The following is an 18,754-nucleotide window of genomic DNA, read 5'->3' as shown; positions in this document are numbered from 1 at the left end:
AGATAGAATTTTCAGAAACTATTTTGAAACTGGCTTCCATTGCTGTTTGTTTCTTTTGTGTCTTTAACCAAGTTACATCCCTCCACTTCACAAAAAAAGTGACCAGGCTGGCAGGAAAACGTTGGAAGTGATCATTCCTCTTCGTTTTTCTTTTAATTCCTTGCTCTTTTCAGCAGCGCAAAACTGTAATAGTATATGGAATGCTGGGGTTTCTGAACTGCTGAAGTATGATCTGCAGCTCTTTTCTGTAGTGGAAATACACCCTGTGTCTAATGATGACATATGCCAGGGCAGCTGTTTCTGGCAATTACTGTAACTGGAACATTAAGCCCATACTAGCTCATAAATTTGTAGCATTTTTTGTTTCCACAAATATATTTTATATGATAAAAACAGCAAGGAAATGTTCATCAGTTTGCTTTTTAAAAAAAAAGTTTGTCTTTAGACTTGAAATTCCTTTTACTTTTTTATATTTTATTGCATTTCATTTGACATTTTCCCTAACAGATTTGAAATTTAGCTAGGTCTACTTTCTGAGGACATGAGGAAAGGCTTTTAAAAGTACTAAGTTTAATAGGTAGTTAGAAAGCAAGTGAGCTTCCTTTTATTTTACTACTTCACTCGTCTGGTATTGTCACTGCTTTAACAGAAACTTCTTAAAACCAAGATTTAAGTTGTGAATCTCCTTTTTAAAATCTTTGGTGTTTCATTTGGTTGTATTCTTGTTGTCTTTTATCAGTAATTAAAGGTAAAATGTATTCACGTTGCACAGTTTACTCTGACCATTTCCTTCTGTTTATAAACAACTTCAGGGCAGTCTGTTTGAAGTCCCAAAATGATTGCCCTTACCTTCTATGCATGTTAGGGGTTCAGTTTAGTTGTAGTTCCTTCTGCATACCTGTGATTTGAAGTGAAGTGGAGGCTGGCTTTAGTACTTCATTGCATGCTGTGGTGGATTTCTTTGTGTTGACTTGTGAGAACCAGACTAAGTAACATGTTGAATAAATGTAATCACTGGCCTCTCTGAGAAAATAAAAGTTTTATGTTAGCCGTATCCTCTTGCTGTTCTCAGAAGGGTGGTCCCATTCATTACAATTGAGATTACTTGTTGAGCTGGTATCAAGGTTTTAGATTTGGCTAATGATTTCAGCCCTCATTGCTTCTAAATCTCACTTTCCTTTAAATGTCTTCTTGTTTTCTCCTATACTGTTCCTTACAAGGTTAGCACTATGGAAGGGAACAAAACCCCAAAACATCCTCTCTAACTGCTGCTTAATTTTTCTGTTGTGAAGCCCATGAGGTGCTTAATAAGCATCAGGCAGCTGCAGTGACCTCTTCCTTTCACAACCTTTGTGTCATTGCTGCCTTGTGCTCCCTTCCTTGTGTTGTGTTTTATTGTTGTGCTCCCAAACATGGCCTGAGGCTGTCATGTTAGTGTTAGCACATGGGATCTCAGAAACATTTTAAGTTAAGGCTCTTAGGCACCAGAGTGTTACAAATAATAATGGTATGGGTAAAGTAAGCAGAACTTGAATTATGCTAAATTGTGTCCTGGAGTTTTCACTCAGACCGTTGGTATCTGTTTGTATATTCAAATGTTTAAAAACCGAATTCCCTTAGAATATCCTTATTTGGTTTGTGCAGGGTGCTGGTTGGGCTTTGCTTTGGCACTCCCTGTATCTACAGTTGTTCCTGGCACAGGGAGATTTCTCTGACTTCAGTGCTAGACCTAAAAGCCACGTGCAGCATGTGCAGAGGGTGGTGTGAGTCTGAACTGCAGCATCCTGGCTCCTCTAGTATTGTGGCTGCCTTTTCTTACAGTCGTTCTTTGCCTTACTTCTTCCTTTCTTCCCTCTCTTTCTTTCCTTACTGTCCCTGACAGAATGGCTTTGAGCCTCTCTTTGTGTTTGAGATTGACAATAACACCAATACCATTAAAAGGAGGCCAGGGACTCGCAAACAGGTGAAGAGCATGTGGTGTGTTGCTGTTGTGATTGTCCTGCCCTGTGCTGTGCCGTGTTCCCCTTCCCTTCGCCCACTGCTGGGTACGTGCATTGTGATGACTTCTTGTTAGTCTGTGTCAAGGTTGCCCTGCTCTTTTCATACAGGAATAAACACATACCTTAATGTTACAGCCCACCCAGTTCTGGTTTATTTTACTGTTCTCCTGTGCTAGCTAATGTGTTGTGAAAGTCAAGTGATATTTTGCAACTCTTAAAAAAGACAAACCAAAACAAACCCACGATTTTGGCTCTGTCCTGCTCTGGAGAAAGAGGCTGTCTTGAGGATCAGCTGTTAAATCTGCACAGGGCTTAAAGATGTTTGTGTGCAAGGTTTGCCCTGAGTATAAACCTCTCCTTCAAGTCCTTCTGGCTGTGCTGTCCTGTTCTGAAGTGGCAGAATAGTTGCAAATGTTTTAAATGCTAACATTCCCAAGTGTGTCTTTCACTACCTGTAGAGTTTCTAGGTGTCATTTGATGTTCTTTCCTGTGAAAGAACATTCCTCTTTCCTCACTTTGCTATTTGAGTGCTGTTTCAGAAAGTATAGTTTCATTCTTGAGCCATTCAGTCCTCAAATGTTTACTGTGTTGAAAACAGAAGACACAGAATTTGGCCCTTTAGATTGACTTGTCAGTGACAGATGGGCACACTGGAGTCCCTGTTCTATAAACAGGAAAAGTTGTTTATTTGGTTGGGTTTCATATTGGTGATAATTGAAATGTTGACTGTGTTTTATTTATGGCAGCACTGTAAATTCTGACACTGACATCTTCCCTGAGAGGTAGATTCCACCCACAGAATCTCATTTACTTTGTGTGTAATCACAAGGGTCAGCGTTAGGTGTTTGTGGCAAACACAGAGTACGTATTATTGACCCCATTATATGTGAGTTTCTCAGATTTTACAAAGTTGATAGGAAAATAACTGACTAAAAATGCACAGCATTCTCAAAACATTAAAAAGAAAGCTATTTATTTTTAATAGTGGCCTAGATTGGACTGCTGTAGAATAAAATTTCCTTTTTTCTGATGGCATGGTGTTGCTAAAGAAGCTTTTGCCTCACTTACTGTTCTTAAATCTCGTTTTAATGTCACTGTGTTATGTGTAAAAGAAACATTGCACCTCCCAGGCTTATTAGCCAGAAAGTTCAGGAGGATAGGAAGGCTTTAAATGTAGTTTAGCAAGTATGGATCTGTTGCTTGTTGAGTGTTTCTGAGGATGTGATCATGGTCACCTCTTCATTTTGAACTTTGCTGCATTCCACCTTTGTGCATGACCTGCCAGCTGCTCTCTAACTCTGCTACTGCCTTCTCTTTCTTTCTGCATTCAGTCACTCTCAGGGTTGAACCAAGAAAGCTGTGCTACTACCCTGCCTAGTGCCTCTACCTTCAGTCCTGTCAAGGTATCTCTTGCTATTATCATTCACCAGTAGAGCCAACAAAAAATCTCGGATCCACACATCTGTTTTAACAGGTGTTAGTCTGTCAGCGTCTAATCAAAAGTTCAGGTAGGGTATGAATCCGATTCACCTGATTAAACTGTAGCAGGTATTACCTCATCTTAGCTTTAGGCTGTGTCTACAGGAGGCCTGATCTATAAAAACATGGTAACCAGTCTCTGCTCGGAGGGGTTCTTGGTTGTCTTTGATGTTACTTTTTCTGTACAAGATCATTTACTCTTGATCGAGTTCATCAAAAGTACACTTGTACTCTTTACCTGTTTCTTTCTCTTCTGTGGAAGCTGCTATACTGAATGCATTTCTCACAAGAAATCATTAGCCTGTGTAAGCACTGTGATAAAACCACAGTGTGTTTTACTGGGGAGGGATGTTCAGTAAATAGCAGTTTTGCATTAACAAAGGTGTCAAAAAGGTGTACCTTTATTGAGGCCACTGTAATGCCAGTTTTGCATATTGCTAAATACCTGGGGTTTGGTGTTCCCTTTGCAAAGAATACTTTTTCACTTTGGGTTGGAAGGAAGAGTAAACAGTCAGTGCTGTTTCATCATTGATTTCCTCAGAAAAAAGCAGCTGTGTCATTTCTGCAAAGGAAAAAGCTTTATCTCTGCAGAGATGAGACTTTGAGAACAACGCATTTAGATGATGGAGCTTTTTTTAAAACACAGCAAATTAAAATGTAGTCACAGCTTTTCCAGATTAGCACCATTTATACTCTTCTGCTTTTTTGTTCACAGAGTGATGACAGATCTACCATCTCCTCTGGTTCACCTACCACTCAGACAGGTAACAGGGAAAGGAAGAAAAATTTCTGAAAAATAAGATCAAAATGCCTGCTTGCTTCTTTGTCCTATGAAGAGAAGGGAGCATCTGTTCCTATCTCTGTATGTGGCACTGCTGTGTTTGAGAATTTACCCAGTTATTTGGGTCTCCTTAGAAAAACGTGAGGGAAGAGACAACATGTCCTCAGGCAGAGCGTAGGGTTTGGCTGGTTTAGGCCTTCATGCAGGCTTTGGCACACAGATGCGTTCAACAAGAGTCAGAACAGTTGTTGGAATTGGTATGTGGAATGTGCTTTGCATGCAAGTGTCCTTGGAAGTGCCTTTTCCTGCTCTGTGCTTTTATCATGCATGGCTGTAATTTATTTTGTCATTATTACATAAAAATTTTTGGTTTGTTCTTTTTAATTACCACATTGCTGAACCCATTTCCTATTTAAACTCTAACCATTTCCTTCTTCCTCCTTCCTTTCCTGTGCCTTTTCACATTTGTTTAGTCCACCTTTCCCCTCCATATCCTGGCCATGCAGCCCCGCCTTCCTATAGAAACCCTTCCCAGCGACCTGAGAGTTTCCTTTTCCGAACAGCTGTCAGGGATGAAGCCAAGAAAGGTAGGTTATATAGCTCAGAAAACAGCTAGTTTTGCTACATTATATTGACATCTGCATTACCTGGGGTTTGCAGTGTTTGGTTACTTCAGGTCTTTTATCATCAAACTGCTTTTAGAGTGCCATTTGTAGACAGGTGGCATTACATACTTTGTGAACAAACTTTTGTTTAGAGCTGTCAGATATTCCTTTGTCATATCTGTGGAAATATGAGAATTTGTTCTTCCTGGTCTGTGCTTGCACCTTTGCCACACAAGCCTTCAACAGCTGGTGAAGGCAGCTTGATAAATTTTGCACTGCACGGTAGCATACACCAGAATTGCAATTTCTGGAGAAAGACTGAACCACTTCAACATACTGCATCTGGCAAAACTTTGTCCTCATTTGGGCATGACTATTACCCAACAGAAAGAACAGTATCTCAACAGAAAGAAAAATGTGTTAAAGAACACCTCCTTTAGATTAGTGGAGCATTAGTTTGATTAATAATTAAAGGCAAGAAAGATTTGTGGAAAGGAATGTACTGTCCCTGTTCTTCACGTGCAGCACCAAATGACACAGAGCAAAACGGTGCTTAGTGATTTTCTTTTCTTCATGCTTCTCTTCTAGCTGTAGCTTCATCCTCTACCCGTGCCTTGTCTCCTGCTAATGATTCTGCAGACCCTCAAGTGAGACAAAACTCCAAACAGCGAGAGGAAGAGTTGGAGCTGATAGAGCAGCTTCGCAAGGTGAGTGCTGCCAAGAGCCAGAACGTGGACATTGTAGGAATTGTGTGACCTTGCTCAATCTGCCTTTGTCTTCTGCACCAGTTTCACTGACCCAATATGGTGCCTAGTTGACCAAAATTAAGTGGCATGGTACAGTCTCTGTGGTTCCTTCAGATGGGTGCAGTGGTGTTCACTTGGTTGTTTGTGGTAGATAAAGTCATCTTCAAATTCTGTAAGATAAAGTATGCTGACTCCTGCTTCTGAGTGTCCAGTGAACTCTGCTTTTAACATGAATTTGTGCTTCCTTTCTTCCTCATCAGCTTTTACACTTGTAAGGAACTCCCTGGAAAATTGCCTCACTGTCCTCTTTTAATCCATTTTTTAAAACTCCTCTTTGCTGTAAAGCCCACAGAAAAGCAGATGGAGTGCAGAGACTGCTGCCAGTCATGCTGACAGTATGGTTTCCTTGTGTGTTCTGGATCTGTCTATTGATTCTTGCCTTATCCTTAGTTAAGTGCAGAACATTTGAGACACAAATGTTTCTTATATTTGCACTTCTTGTCTGTCCAGGGCCACCACGCTCCTATTTTGTCTCCAGATGCAACCACAATAAACATGAATATTGAAAATGCCACATGGCATTAAGGTACTGCCCTACTTTGCCCCAGACTTGTTTCTGGAGAACGTGAAGGGATTCCTTGAGGTGCTCTCATCAATTGTTGGAATTTTCCCAATAAATAAGAATTTACTTGTTGAAGCTAATCTTAAAAGCCATAAGCATCCCAGATGGACAAAGAGAATTTCTTCTCTTTGTTAAAGTAAGGACAATCTTTGTCTAAAAGAAGAAAGTTACCTTAAGTAAAACAAAACTTGGTGCTGTCTGCAAACCCTCTCTTCTTTTATCCCAGAATGTTCAGTATGTAGTCTGTCTCTTGTTCTACTTCCCGGGTAAGCTTAAATCTTTTTTTAATACTTAAAAATTTAGATACAGTATTAAAAGTGAAATTCACACAGCATTATTTTAAATAGTTTGAAAGTTGAATTGAATTTTTATTCATTCTCTTATACAAATGCTATAACTACCTCCTTTTTAAAGGACTGTTTATGCTGAGTAGTTCAGATTTTTATTTAAAGGCAAAAATGTTGTCTTGACTTTTGTTGACTGTATTGTCCTCCAAGCCACGAAGGCAATTATTTTCACTTCCCTTGGCAGAACTGTTCTCTGAGAATGTGTAAGGTTAGGAATACTATTCCTAGATCCTGATTTCCATTATTTTTGAATAATGGTTGTATTAGTCCACTGTGCTGTACGATGAAACTGTTCTTCATTGAACTCAACTGCTCCCAGACTGCGGCCGGCTCTGGGCCTCAGTAGTGCACAGAGCTTCCCTTGAGGTTATTCAGAAGGCTGGTTGGAAATGCCATGAGGATGGACAGAGCTGGAATGCAGGAGCTCTGCCTTGTACAAACTTGTGCAAATGGATCTGTTGGAGGAAGCCAGCCCTCAGTCCCTGTGTGTGTCCGTTTCTCCGCAGAACATCGAGTCGCGGCTGAAGGTGTCGTTGCCCAGCGATCTGGGAGCCGCTCTCACCGACGGTGTTGTCCTGTGCCATCTGGCCAACCACGTGCGGCCCCGCTCTGTCCCCAGCATTCACGTCCCCTCCCCTGCTGTGGTAAGTGGGTAATAATGACAGTATTTTATAGCTGTCCAGAATAACATCCAACAAAGTCCTGTGATCCAGACAAAAATGCTAAACCGAGTGTTCTCTGTGGACTTACATGACGAAAAAGTAACCATCTGTCCTGTTTGAAACAGGTCTGTAGTGTCATTAAAAGAAATTCTGTTTGGGTTTGTTTCATTTAAATGAAGTTACTTCTGACACAGATTGTAAGCAAATGTTAACATTTTCAAGTCCTCCCTAAACATGTTAAGTTGAAAACTAGTGAAGTAAGAGTTCATCATGAAAACTGAAATAGGATATTTCAAAAGATCAAAACATCTGAGAAGTTCAGGAAAACAGATAGTGGGGAATTAAAACATTCTCTACAACAAGTAGGATCCCATTACAGAAGACATTCAAAACAGGCGGAGGGACTAAGTTGATTCCTGTGTCCACAGCCCTAGAAATTCCTCTGCTTAGGAATTTTAGCAGAGCACACTCAAACTACTTGGAGAACACCATCTCCTGGAACTGAACAAATCCAGTCATACCTCTGTGATAACAGGAAAAAAAGGTTGTTGTGTCAGGGGACTGTTGAGAGCAAGGAGGAGGGAAGCACACAGAGAATTTGAAAATTTCTGAAGTTGTTTCTCTTACCCTGCCTGGCTCAGTGTTTCTGGAAAGCACTGAGGGTGATCTGTTTCTGACCACATTACTGTGTATCATTGAGGGAAAGCACAGAATTAAGGAAAGGTCAAAAACTGCAAGGTAACAGCAGATTATTTACCTAATCTGTGTTTGAAGAATTCAAAGTTTAGTGAAAATATTTAGGATCAGCTACTTAAAAGTAGTATGAACAGACAAATTGCTTGTTATGCACCTTTAAATTGTATGAATAAAGGAAAAAAACTGAAGACTGAGGGAAGAAGTTGAAATATGCATGTAGTGCTCACTTATCCTTCTTTTGGAGTCATTCTTTGTGTTGGTTGGAATTTGAACTGGCACTTGCAGGGCTACCAATGGTATCATTGTGGTTCCTCTCCCTGGGACTCAATGGGAACAGGCAGATGCCCTCGTTATTTTGAGAAGGATTGAACTGGACACAGCAACATTTTAGGCAGATTGTGGAATCCTTCAGAGCAAAGGCATGTAGCAACTGCTCAGAAGACTTGCGTCACGGAGAAGATCTTTTCAATGGCCTGGTTTTGTGAGCTCCTGAATATTCTATGTGAGGAATTAAATCATGGCTTTGTCATGTGAATCCCAAGGAAGAGGCAGCCTTTAGTCACGTGGCTCCAGGAGCAGAAGAGGCGCAGTGTCATTCCCCAGGCACAATGTGATCTTTGTATTCCCTTCATCCTTTGGGAGGAAGAAGTCAGTGCTGGCCTTTAACCTGCTTCCTTGGTGGGGAAATGCAGCATGTGGAGGGGAGAGAAGAAGCCCCAACACTTATGGAAGTGTTGAACTCACAGAGGCCACTGGCTGCTGCTACATAGACTGTGAGTAGCTTGTCCAGGGGAGCAGGGAGCTTGTGTCTCTTGAACCAGAAAGGAGTAAGCTTCGAGAACAGAAACAAGACAGAGCCTGTGCTGTGGTATGTCTGGAGAGGTGTGAAAGCTGACTGCAGAAAAACCCTCACTTGAAAAATGCCAGTGAGTGCAATTCAAACAGCTACATCAAACACATCTACAAGAGGCTGACAAGCAGCAAGCTTCAGTTATTTTTTGGTTTCATCTAACCTTTTTTTTTTAACTCTTTGTTAATTGAAATAGGGTTTGATATTTATATATTTTTGCATTATAGTAATCCACAATAGACTCTAGATTGCTTCGTATAATGAAATTGCTCTGGAATCTCAGTATGAAAGCCAGTGTGCTGGTTTTGGCTGGAGTAGAGTTAAACCATTTTTTACAATAATCATGTAAAAGTGTTAGCCAGTTTTATATAACACTGTGTTTATAAATATTGCAGAGCTTAGGATTGTTCTTTTTTAAAAAACATTAAGCATTCATAACTTTGCTTTTCATAAAACAACTTTGAAAATTGGGCTTGGTTTTCTAAGTAAAGCAAACTTCAGCAGAGCCTGCTTTGAGTTAGACAAGCTTATGTCAGTGCAGTATGTTGTTGGCAAAGAGATTTATTAAGAGTTTTATTTAAACAAAAAATAAAAATCTTTTAAAATCTTGCCAGTTAAGAACACTGTATGCCTTTGCTTTTTTGCAGCCTAAACTTACAATGGCAAAATGCAGACGAAACGTGGAGAATTTCTTGGAAGCTTGCAGAAGGATTGGAGTGCCTCAGGTACGTATTTCTGCTATCCTGATATGATGTCGCAGATGCAGTTTTGTGTGGGCTTCAGAAAATAGAACCTTCTTTGAAAGTTTGGATTAAAACAAAATGATCAAAAGTTGAGACGGTTCAAGTCTAGGCTGTCCTGCAGTGCTGATCAGACTGATCTTGCAGGGTCTTCCAGAGCAAAATGAAGTCAGATAGAGTTTATCAGAGGTCTGAGTCACTGTTGTGCCTCAAATTCATAATAGCTGATGCAGGTCAATTCTGCTTGTAGAACTGGAAAGTTTTTCTCAAAAACCAGTTACATTTTCTTAAGATTAGATATGTGTGTGACAGCTTAAAAGTGGGATAAAATTTGGATAACATTTTGCATGTGTTGTTTATATTCCAAAGCTTTTCATATTCCTTCACAATAATTCTCTTACATGAATGTCTCTCCTGTCTTACCAACATTTGCAGTGTTATGGGCCTTTCTCTGATGGTTGGTAGCTGTCTTTGCATAGATCCTAATTCTTTTGTTATGTGCCAATGGTACAAGTCTGTCTTTGCTATTCCTTGTCCTCTTTTGAAACTCGGAAGATCTAGGAGGTGGGAACATATAAAATAGTCCATCCTACCCTGTTAGTCCATTTATGCTGTTTTATGCTGTCCTGTGCTTTGCACTTTGTCTTACATAGCAGCTGTCTCACTAGAAATAGTTTTAATACATCATGTTTTTCTGAATTTTTCTTTAAGTGCACTAATTGATTTTGGGTTGTTACACTGCAAAACATTAATGTTTCTGTTGTAGGTGGTGGTTTCTTTCTTTAGTATTCTTAAAGGGAAAAGTGGCTCATGTGCCAGATGCATCTAAAGGCAGCTCTTCAGTCAGTCATGCAGGGTTTTCTGGTGCTTTCAGGTAGTTTCATTTGCAGGCATTTGAGCCACTGGCATTTTAGGATGCCATGTTTATTGAGCTGTGTGGCAATTTCACATGGCTCAGTGGTGAATTGTGTTGGAATGTGGTAGGGAGTTCTAAGTGATTGTTATTACTTTGAGATCCTGCACTATTTTGGTCCCCTAAGAAACTTTGGACTTTTGATCCCAGCAGAGCTGCACAATATAAATTCATCTGGAGCAAAATTGTGCAATTCCATCCCAGCTTCCCTATTTATAGCTCCCTCAAGTATGAAGATGTAATTTTTATGGGATTGCAGTACAGAGCAGATCCCTGAAATGACCCACAATTAAAAAACAAAAAAACCAGTCAAGAAAAAGTCCCTTGTAATCCCAGGCTGCTCTAACTGCTGCATCTACTGTCTGGGACTCTCCTGTTTTTCTCATGTATCTTGTTTTAATGTGAAAGAGTTCAAGGAGAGTCTCTCTGGGAAAACTTCCTGGAACACCCCCACCTGAGCTCTAAAGTTACTCTCACATGTCTGCATTACATATCCACTGAGATGTGAATGTAAGATACCTGTTTGTAAGAGTGGCGTGGCAGCCTAGTGTGCTTTTCTTCAAAAGATGCCTGCAGATATTTCCTTTCATTTTAATACTAATTACAAAAATAAAAAACTTTCTGAAAGCATGGATCTATATAGGAATACTTACCTTCTAAGGGGAAGGCTACTTTTAGAGAAGGCTGATTACAGGCACTACAGCAGAGCAGCCATTTCTGTAGGACCTTTTGTGGTTAAAGCCCTTGGATCAAAGGAAATTGGCAGCTGAACAGATTGATACATGCATCTAGATTTCACTGATTATAGCAGCTACCTGTGGGAAAGGGAGGGGAAAAACACACAGTGGGAATAGTTACAGAACTCTTAAACTCTAATTAGTAATAGATATTTCTGCAGGATGCTGCATTCAGGCATCAATTACACATGAATAATTCCTTGTCCTGCCGTTTTCATTAACTTAAGTTACATGTGGAGGCTGAGCTTTGGTGAGTACTCAGTGCCAGCAACATCTCAGAAACCTGTAACCTCTTCTTTTCTGGAGAAAAATGATTTTCACTAAAGTGTGTGTAAACTGCTGTTTTTAACAACAAGGAATAGTTTGAGATGTACAAGTGACAGGCACCTCACTGACACTGAGTTCTTTGCAATAGGAGTCTTGCAAATTTGTGTGTGAGAATTAACCAGCTGTGATGTGCTTCTCAAACATGTAGGTTGTATCTGAGATGTCTGATAACTGACTGCTTCGTGGATGTTGCTATGGCTCACTGACTGACCTTTTTTTTCTGTCTGTTTTCCCTTCCTGCTCACACACTCTGGACAGGACAATCTTTGTTCCCCTTCTGACATTCTTCAGCTAAACCTCAGCGTTAAAAGAACAGTTGAGACTCTTCTTTCCCTGGGGACAGATTCAGAAGAATCCAGTCTTGTCTCCCTTTCCGTTCAGCTCTGGGGCTTTGTGGTGTTTTACTGTACTCTAATGCTAACGCTCTGTATGTTCTATCGCTGGGTCTGTTTTCTCTAGCTGAGGGGTAGTGGTGCTGCTTCCTCCCTCCATCGCTCCGGTGCTTGGGAACAGATTTTGGGTTTTGTCAAGACTGTGTGTATGAAGTGCTTTGTTTCCCACGGATGGGACAGAGGTACACGGATGGGACAAGTACAATGTGTAAACACATTGGTGCACCCACACAACCATCTGTGACCTCATTCACATTTGTATTTGCTGTGTCACATTGAGCAGATAAAATGCTTTACAGGGGAGGAGGTGCAGCCCCTGGGGTAGTACCTGAGGCTGAGCTGAGGATGTGGCTGCATTCTGTAGTCTTCTGACCCATGGTGCAGTATTAGGAAACTGCACTGTCAGGTTGTGCCTCTCTTTCCTCATCTGTATAATGGGAATTGCACCCACTCTGGTAAATTTCACAAGGATTATCTGATGAAAAGTGTTAAACAATGTGAAGTATTTTTTTCAGTGTCAGTGTTCTTGATGAGATCTCACAGTCTTAGGAGACACGGTCTGGTAAGTTTTGTTCACAGATCCTTGTAGCTTTATTTTTTTCTTAACCCCAGTCCCTTATCCTGCTTCTGAGAGCATCTGATGTCTCAAATTTATATACTCTGTTTTATTACTTTGACTCAGGATTTTTAAAATAACTGTCAGTAAATCCTGAGCTGCTTGAACTTCACAACTGTTCAAACAGGAAATTTTCAGAAAAATTAAGCCCTTCAACAGCTTTAAGTTTTCTGGCACAGAAAGAAGTCTTTTAAGATTCTGTCAGATGCTACAGAATGTCATAGCAATTTACTGTGCTCTGGATAAAACTCACCAAAAACTTGTTGAGTTGCCGCTGGATCGTGGGCGCCCCAACATAAGCTTGTTCCGTGCTTATTCCCTTCTTCCTCTTACCCTCATTTTCAGAAACCTTTGTATCATGCAATTGCAGAAATATAAGCCCCGGCTGCACAAGCACTCTTCACTGTTTTACAAAACTCAGGAAGTCTTCCATAAAGCTTCACAGCTTTTCCCTCCCCAGGGAAAGCATCCTGGTGCTTTAATGCTTTAATGTCTCAGGGACATCTCAGAGCTTCAGGGCACTCCTGGTGTGTGTGTAACAGACCGTGTCTCCTCAGAGTGTAGATTGATTCAGGGAGCTCTGCTGAGAGACCAGTGTCAGGTAAGTGTTCAGTAAATGGCTGTTCCAAATATGTCTTCAATAAATTTCTGTTATATCTGCAAGTGCAGTAAATGGCTTGTAAGCCCAGTGCAAGTGGTGTTGGCCTTCCAGCGATAGCCTGGAACAACTCTGAACCACAGTTTAAGACACACAAGAGTTCAGTTGCAAATGTGGTCACTACCAGTAAAATGTGTTATGTGTACGTGGATCTCACAAGCTCTTGTACCACAAAGTGAGTATTTAACAAAGGAGCAAGTCAAAGAGCTGGTGCTCTCTGTCCAAGCCACACAAAGTGTTCTGTCCAAGCCAAACATCACTGAGGAAAGAGGGGACCTTTGACAGGGGCAGATTGTTTTATTTTTAAGTAAGCTATTTTTGCACAGCTTACTGGTATGAACTAGAATGAACTCGGTTCCTATGTTTCTTAACTTCTAGTGAACACTGTGATAAAAGCTGCAAGGGATTTTACACTAACAGTGCCTTCCAGTTTTTAAATTTTGTTTGTCATTGCTGTCTGTGGTATGGAGTCATTCCAAAGCTTTTTCCCTTATCTGTTTGCATACATAAGGAAAAAAGATAAGGCATATTTCCTCAAGTTTACAAGTATTTTCTTAAAAAGCACACTTTTTTCAAAGTAACATAATTTTGCTGGAAGAAAAATGTATTTTAGCCTGATCGTATGTGGCTTCCTGTGAGAATTTCAGTCTGGGTTCACTTGTTTTCTCTCCACTCGGAGCTTTGCGGGAGGAATGTTGGCTGCCACTGTTTGTGCTGAAGGATTTCTTTAACATCAGAAATCAGTAAAGACTCAAGGAGTGGAGAAATGCCAGTTGGTGCGAAAATAACACATGAAAAATAGTCTCTGTAGCTCTATAGGAAGGACACACTTGGGTTGTTTTCTACAGATACAGAGAACTGTTGGACATGTATCCTGGCTGTTGTGGAGTGAGGATGGCCAGGAGTGCCAAGGACTTCTGTAGGACGAGGCTTTAAGTACCTCTTAGACTGAGAATAGCAGAACTGTTAATAAACACTTTGAAACCTCTTTTTGCATTTTGCGTATTCCTGTTATTCCTCAGAAAGATTTTGGGGGTCGCCCGCTAAGCCGGGGGCACTTCTGGGACATGAGTGAGCGGTGGTGACTCATTCCCTGCTCACAGCAGGGCTCCCCTCAGGCTGTAGCTGACAAGGCTTGTCCTGTGAGGACTCCCTCAAAAAGGGATGTGATTTGGTAAGGAAGCTGTGCTGCTGTGGTTCCTCTCCTGCTCTGTGTTGCAGCAGGTTCATCGTGTTGAAGCAAAGCTTCCCCCTCCTCAAGTTCATCTGCTTTTGGTTTCATAAACCACTGCCATGTGGGTGTGGGCAGAGATGGGGGACAATTTGTTATTCCCCTCTTCTCCCACAATCCTTTTTCAAATTCTTATTTGTAGAGTTTTTTAATAAATGAACACAGGGATTAGCTGAAGGCCACCTTCTTTGAATAGTCAGGATCATGGTTCTTTAGTCACAAGCAGAAATTTCATGTCCTACCCCTGTGTGTGTGTGCTGCCTGTCCATAACATTTCATATTTCAGTCACCTTTTGCTTAATTTTTTTTTTTCTTTTCAGTTGAGTGGTTTTCATCCATTTTGTTTTTGTCTTTGTTTTGTTCCCCATTCAGGAGCAATTATGTTTGCCTCTGCATATTTTAGAAGAGAAGGGTTTGACACAGGTAGCTGTGACTGTCCAGGCGCTCCTGGAGCTGGCACCCCCAAAGCAGCAGCCACTTCACCACTTGTCTGCTGTGTAAAGACCTCCGGGACCTTTTGGGTTACCTTGGCTAAGCAGAAGGACCTGAAGACTTTACTGCCCATGCAGTGCATCCAAACACACAGAGCTCTGTTCTAAGGAAATGAGTTTCCGTGATTCCTGACAGGAATGTTTTACTTCATTTCTCCATTTTTTTTGGAGATCACAACAGTTTCCAGTAACATTTTTACTACCAATTTTTTTGCCCCTTATTTAAAAAAATGAGGGTTGGGAGGAGGGCAAGGAATTCCAGTGGCTGGCTGTTGGAGCCAGCTGTAGAAACTGACCTTGCAGGTGGAAGATATGGATGTAGAGTTAGGAAAGCAGTTCCTAGGGGAATTTGTAAAAAAAAAGAATGTTGCTGCAGTGGTCACATGGGGAATTAAATTTCTTTCTTTACCCACAGAGTGCAAAGAAATGGAGTTTCTTTGCCTCCAAAGAACAACCGTTATTTCTATTATAATATTTTAAAAATTGCATCACACAATCTTAACCTGCAGTGTTGGGTAACAGGGTCAAACCTCACAGAGCTGTAACTCGTGTTGGCATGTCCTCATTACTAAAAGTTGAAGAAAAAGAAAATTTCCCAAAGAAAAACTGTTTTCTCCACCAAAAACACGTTAGTAAAAGATACTAAATCAGATCTGTTCAAACGGTGTTTAATCCCATCAGAATTCTCTCTGGGTTCACTTTCTGTTGGGGGTTTAACGTCTTTATTGGAACACTTTTCTGACATCAGTGGGTGGAGATCTCTGCTGGCTCACCGGAATCAAGTGTGTATTTCTCTGCGGTGTGAACAATCCCAGCCTGCCTTGCTGCTCTCTAGGAGCCCTTTGTCAACTAACTCATTCAGGAGGGGCTGAAGCATCCCCTGAGGCACAGAATGTGTTAGGGTTAGAGCCCAGTGAGATCCCGAGGTGGGCTGGGTGTTGTCAGAGCAGGGCCTGTGCAAACACAGCTGCTCTTTGGGGGGTTTGACAAGGCTTTCAATAAAGCCCTTTATCATTGGAGTTTATGTAGAGAGATGTGGTGGTTTTACTTCCTCTTTCCTTAACATAAAAATGGAAATTCAGTGTACAGGAAGGGGAGAGGCAGCCGACAAGTTTTGCATTTTCTTGGAAAACTGATGTGCAAAACAAGGACAGCTCTGTGTGCTCTGCTCCTAGTGACGAGGCCAAGCTCACTACCAGATCAATTACAGTAATTTTTTTTCCCCCAAAAAAAGACCTCACAAAATCCAGGTCTCCACCCATGCAGTTCCTCTGTCAGGTTTTGCCCAATTTCAAGCATCCCAGAATGTTATGCTACTAATACATGGTGCCTGGGGTCTGAAAGCAACTGCAGGCATCAGTAGTATTCCATTTGGGGATGCATTTGAAGCAGAATACACCAAAAGGATTTTATGCAGATAAAGAAAGAAGAAATGGGAACAGGTTAGCTAAAAGTCATTTTTGCAGAAGTAAACCTGTGGTGGGAGCTGCCAAGGACTCGTCTTAGCTGCGTTTTTTCCCTTTTGATTTGCAGTTTTGTGTCCACTTTGTTTTGCTTCATGTATTTCTTTCAAGGTCCATTGTGGTGACTGTTGAATCCCTTGTTTCACATCATTATTTTGGTTGCTTCTTATTGGCATTGACTGATCTTGCTGCAAGTGGAGAAAACACCTGGAGGGTGTTTAAAACTGCCCAGCTGCAAAGAGAAACATCCTCATGCTCTTCCTGAGCCCTGCAAGGAATTGATGCCTAAAGGTGCCAGTTACTCACAGTACACACAGGAAGAGCAGCTCCAGACGGGCATTCTTTCCCCTTGAAGTAGCTCTTGTGTTTCACTTAATTTTGTTTGTGAGGAGCATTCTCATTCTCAAAGGGTTACATAGAGGTGTCTGAAGGCTTTGCTGCAGTTTGCTGAGGGGAAGGTTCTGCCACTTGCTGGCAACAGCACAGACACAGGTGTTCCTGGTGTATTTGTCTTTGCACATCATCTGAGAGAGGGGGGCACTGACTTCATCTTGGTTTCCAACATTAGGTCACCTGTATTGTTACAGGGACATGTTGCATTTAGCAGCAAGCCTCTTATGGGCTATTTAAATATCTCTGTTTGAAGAAAACCAGTCCCTTCATGGAATTGAAAGGGTGTGGTGATTGCTTCAGTCCAGCTTCCAGCACTTAAAAGAATGAAACTTAATACTATTCAGGTTGGTGGAAGTTTGACATTTCATTAATACTAGTTTTTAGTAATTAACTTGGTGGGAGCTCAAGTCTGGCTGGCAAGAAAGGGCTGTTTGCGTTGCCTGTGGCTCTCAGCCGTGCGAGCCCGTGTGTCTGGGCAGGTGGGGGGTCCCCAGCACTGGGTACTTGGTTCTAAGCAATGTTCACTCTGGCAGTTTCAGTGTAGGGGATCGTGTTAGTTTGACGTTTGTAATCCTGTGTTTTCACGCTGGCAAGCACTAAATCTGGTCCAGATGTTTAGGACAAAATCCAAACCTGAAGTTTCATCGTACGGTTTATTTAATGTGTTACACCAAATTGACTTCAGTTCTCTCTTGCAAAATGGGTTGGGATTTTCCAGTGTATTTATGTGCAATTTTTGTTGTATCCCATGAAAAGAATATTTGAAAGAAAACATGTATAAAGTTCCTTGTTAAAGCAAAGAGGTGATTGTCTTTCCTCTCTGGGGCTTCTGTGTTGGAGGATGTGGGAGGGACCCACCTGAGTGTTCCGTGCTGCTGGTGTTCCTGCACTGACTGTGTGGTGTCACCATCCATCCTCAAACCTGGCGAGCCCTGGGCAGCGTCTGAGGCTCAGTGAGGTTACACACTCCAGATGGAGCATCCCAGCCACTGGGGGCTCGGGGCAGAGCAGAGTTTGGGTCTTCCCCCTTTGAAGGGGAGGCTTTTGAGAGGCCCCACCACCGGTGTCCCACTTCAAATCCATCAGACACAACTCTTTACAGCACCAGAGCACCTCTGTTGTAGCACCTCTGGTAGCAGCAGGATGGCAAACGGTATTTTTACCCTTTTATGACTATAAATGGTTCTTTGAAAAACTGTTTCAGAAACAGAGGACTTGAAAGGTGAATTTGGACATCTAAAAAATGCTTTTGTATGGATACTGTGATGTTTTACAAAGTGATCTAATTTTGTTATTTCTCAAAACAGTGTAAACGTGTAATTAATAGAGTAAAGGATTTTAAAGCTTCATCCTGTGCTGTATGTCTGTAAATACATTCCATAATTTCTGTTACATATAAATGTGTCTGAATATTGTATATTTTAAATTGCCTGTATTCTGCCAGTAGTGTGAACGTCTAGCACATTGATAATATAAAAGGAAACCATGGATATTTGAAATAAAGTTTTAAAACTCACATGAATTACAGTATTTCTTCCTGATGTTTTTCTTTTGAATCAATGAATGTCACATCCTCTGTGTCGGGTGTTTATTCCCCTTCCACATCATCACAGTTGGCATTTGATGGACCTGCTTTGGTTCTCTACTTTTCGTAGATCCTTCTGAGTCCCTTCCAACTGAGACTATTCTGGGTTTGTTCTTAGCCAGAATGTTTACTTCTCTTTTTGTCCCTCCTCACCACTAGTTTGTATTATTTAAACAAAAAATAGGACGCAAGGCCTATAAATTGCCAGAGATCCACAGACTCTCCCTGCCTGTACAGGCTGTGTTATCCTATGCTGCTCTTCCCTGCTCATCAAGCTGCTTCAGCATCCTTGTCTGACCTGGTGATTCCATCAGTCACTTGGGAGAACTCCATTCCTGCTTCTGTCAGGGCTGCCCAGCTCTCTCCAGGTATTTATTTCTGCCCCTCAGGCTAAAGCCTCCTCCTAACCAGCTTCCCAAT

The 18,754-nt window shown here is 41.3% G+C and overlaps 1 protein-coding gene across 12 annotated transcripts in view; it reads left to right on the top strand.

Annotated features, from left to right (window-relative positions):
• The window catches only part of LRCH3 (leucine rich repeats and calponin homology domain containing 3), a 63,253-nt gene extending 44,991 nt beyond the window's left edge, over positions 1–18,262 (top strand). For 4 of the 12 annotated variants that reach the window (XM_051781630.1, XM_051781624.1, XM_051781625.1 and 1 more), the window contains 8 exons: positions 1,883–1,963; positions 3,332–3,403; positions 4,195–4,243; positions 4,734–4,847; positions 5,454–5,572; positions 7,087–7,224; positions 9,436–9,513; positions 11,764–18,262. In XM_051781630.1, the coding sequence (XP_051637590.1) occupies positions 1,883–1,963; positions 3,332–3,403; positions 4,195–4,243; positions 4,734–4,847; positions 5,454–5,572; positions 7,087–7,224; positions 9,436–9,513; positions 11,764–11,964 (852 nt within the window). In that variant the 3' untranslated portion in view covers positions 11,965–18,262. The remainder of the gene's footprint in view (positions 1–1,882; positions 1,964–3,331; positions 3,404–4,194; positions 4,244–4,733; positions 4,848–5,453; positions 5,573–7,086; positions 7,225–9,435; positions 9,514–11,763) is intronic. The other 8 variants (XM_051781632.1, XM_051781629.1, XM_051781635.1 and 5 more) reach the window with 6 other exon arrangements.
• The last annotated feature ends 492 nt before the right edge of the window (positions 18,263–18,754 follow it).

This window comes from Manacus candei, unplaced genomic scaffold (genome assembly GCF_025592945.1).
Source record: "Manacus candei isolate 608988 ecotype Guabito, Panama unplaced genomic scaffold, ASM2559294v1 h1tg000015l, whole genome shotgun sequence".
NCBI classification, from domain to species: Eukaryota; Metazoa; Chordata; class Aves; order Passeriformes; family Pipridae; genus Manacus; species Manacus candei.
Note: the sequence above shows the minus strand (reverse complement) of the source record. Positions and strands in the feature narration are given on the sequence as shown.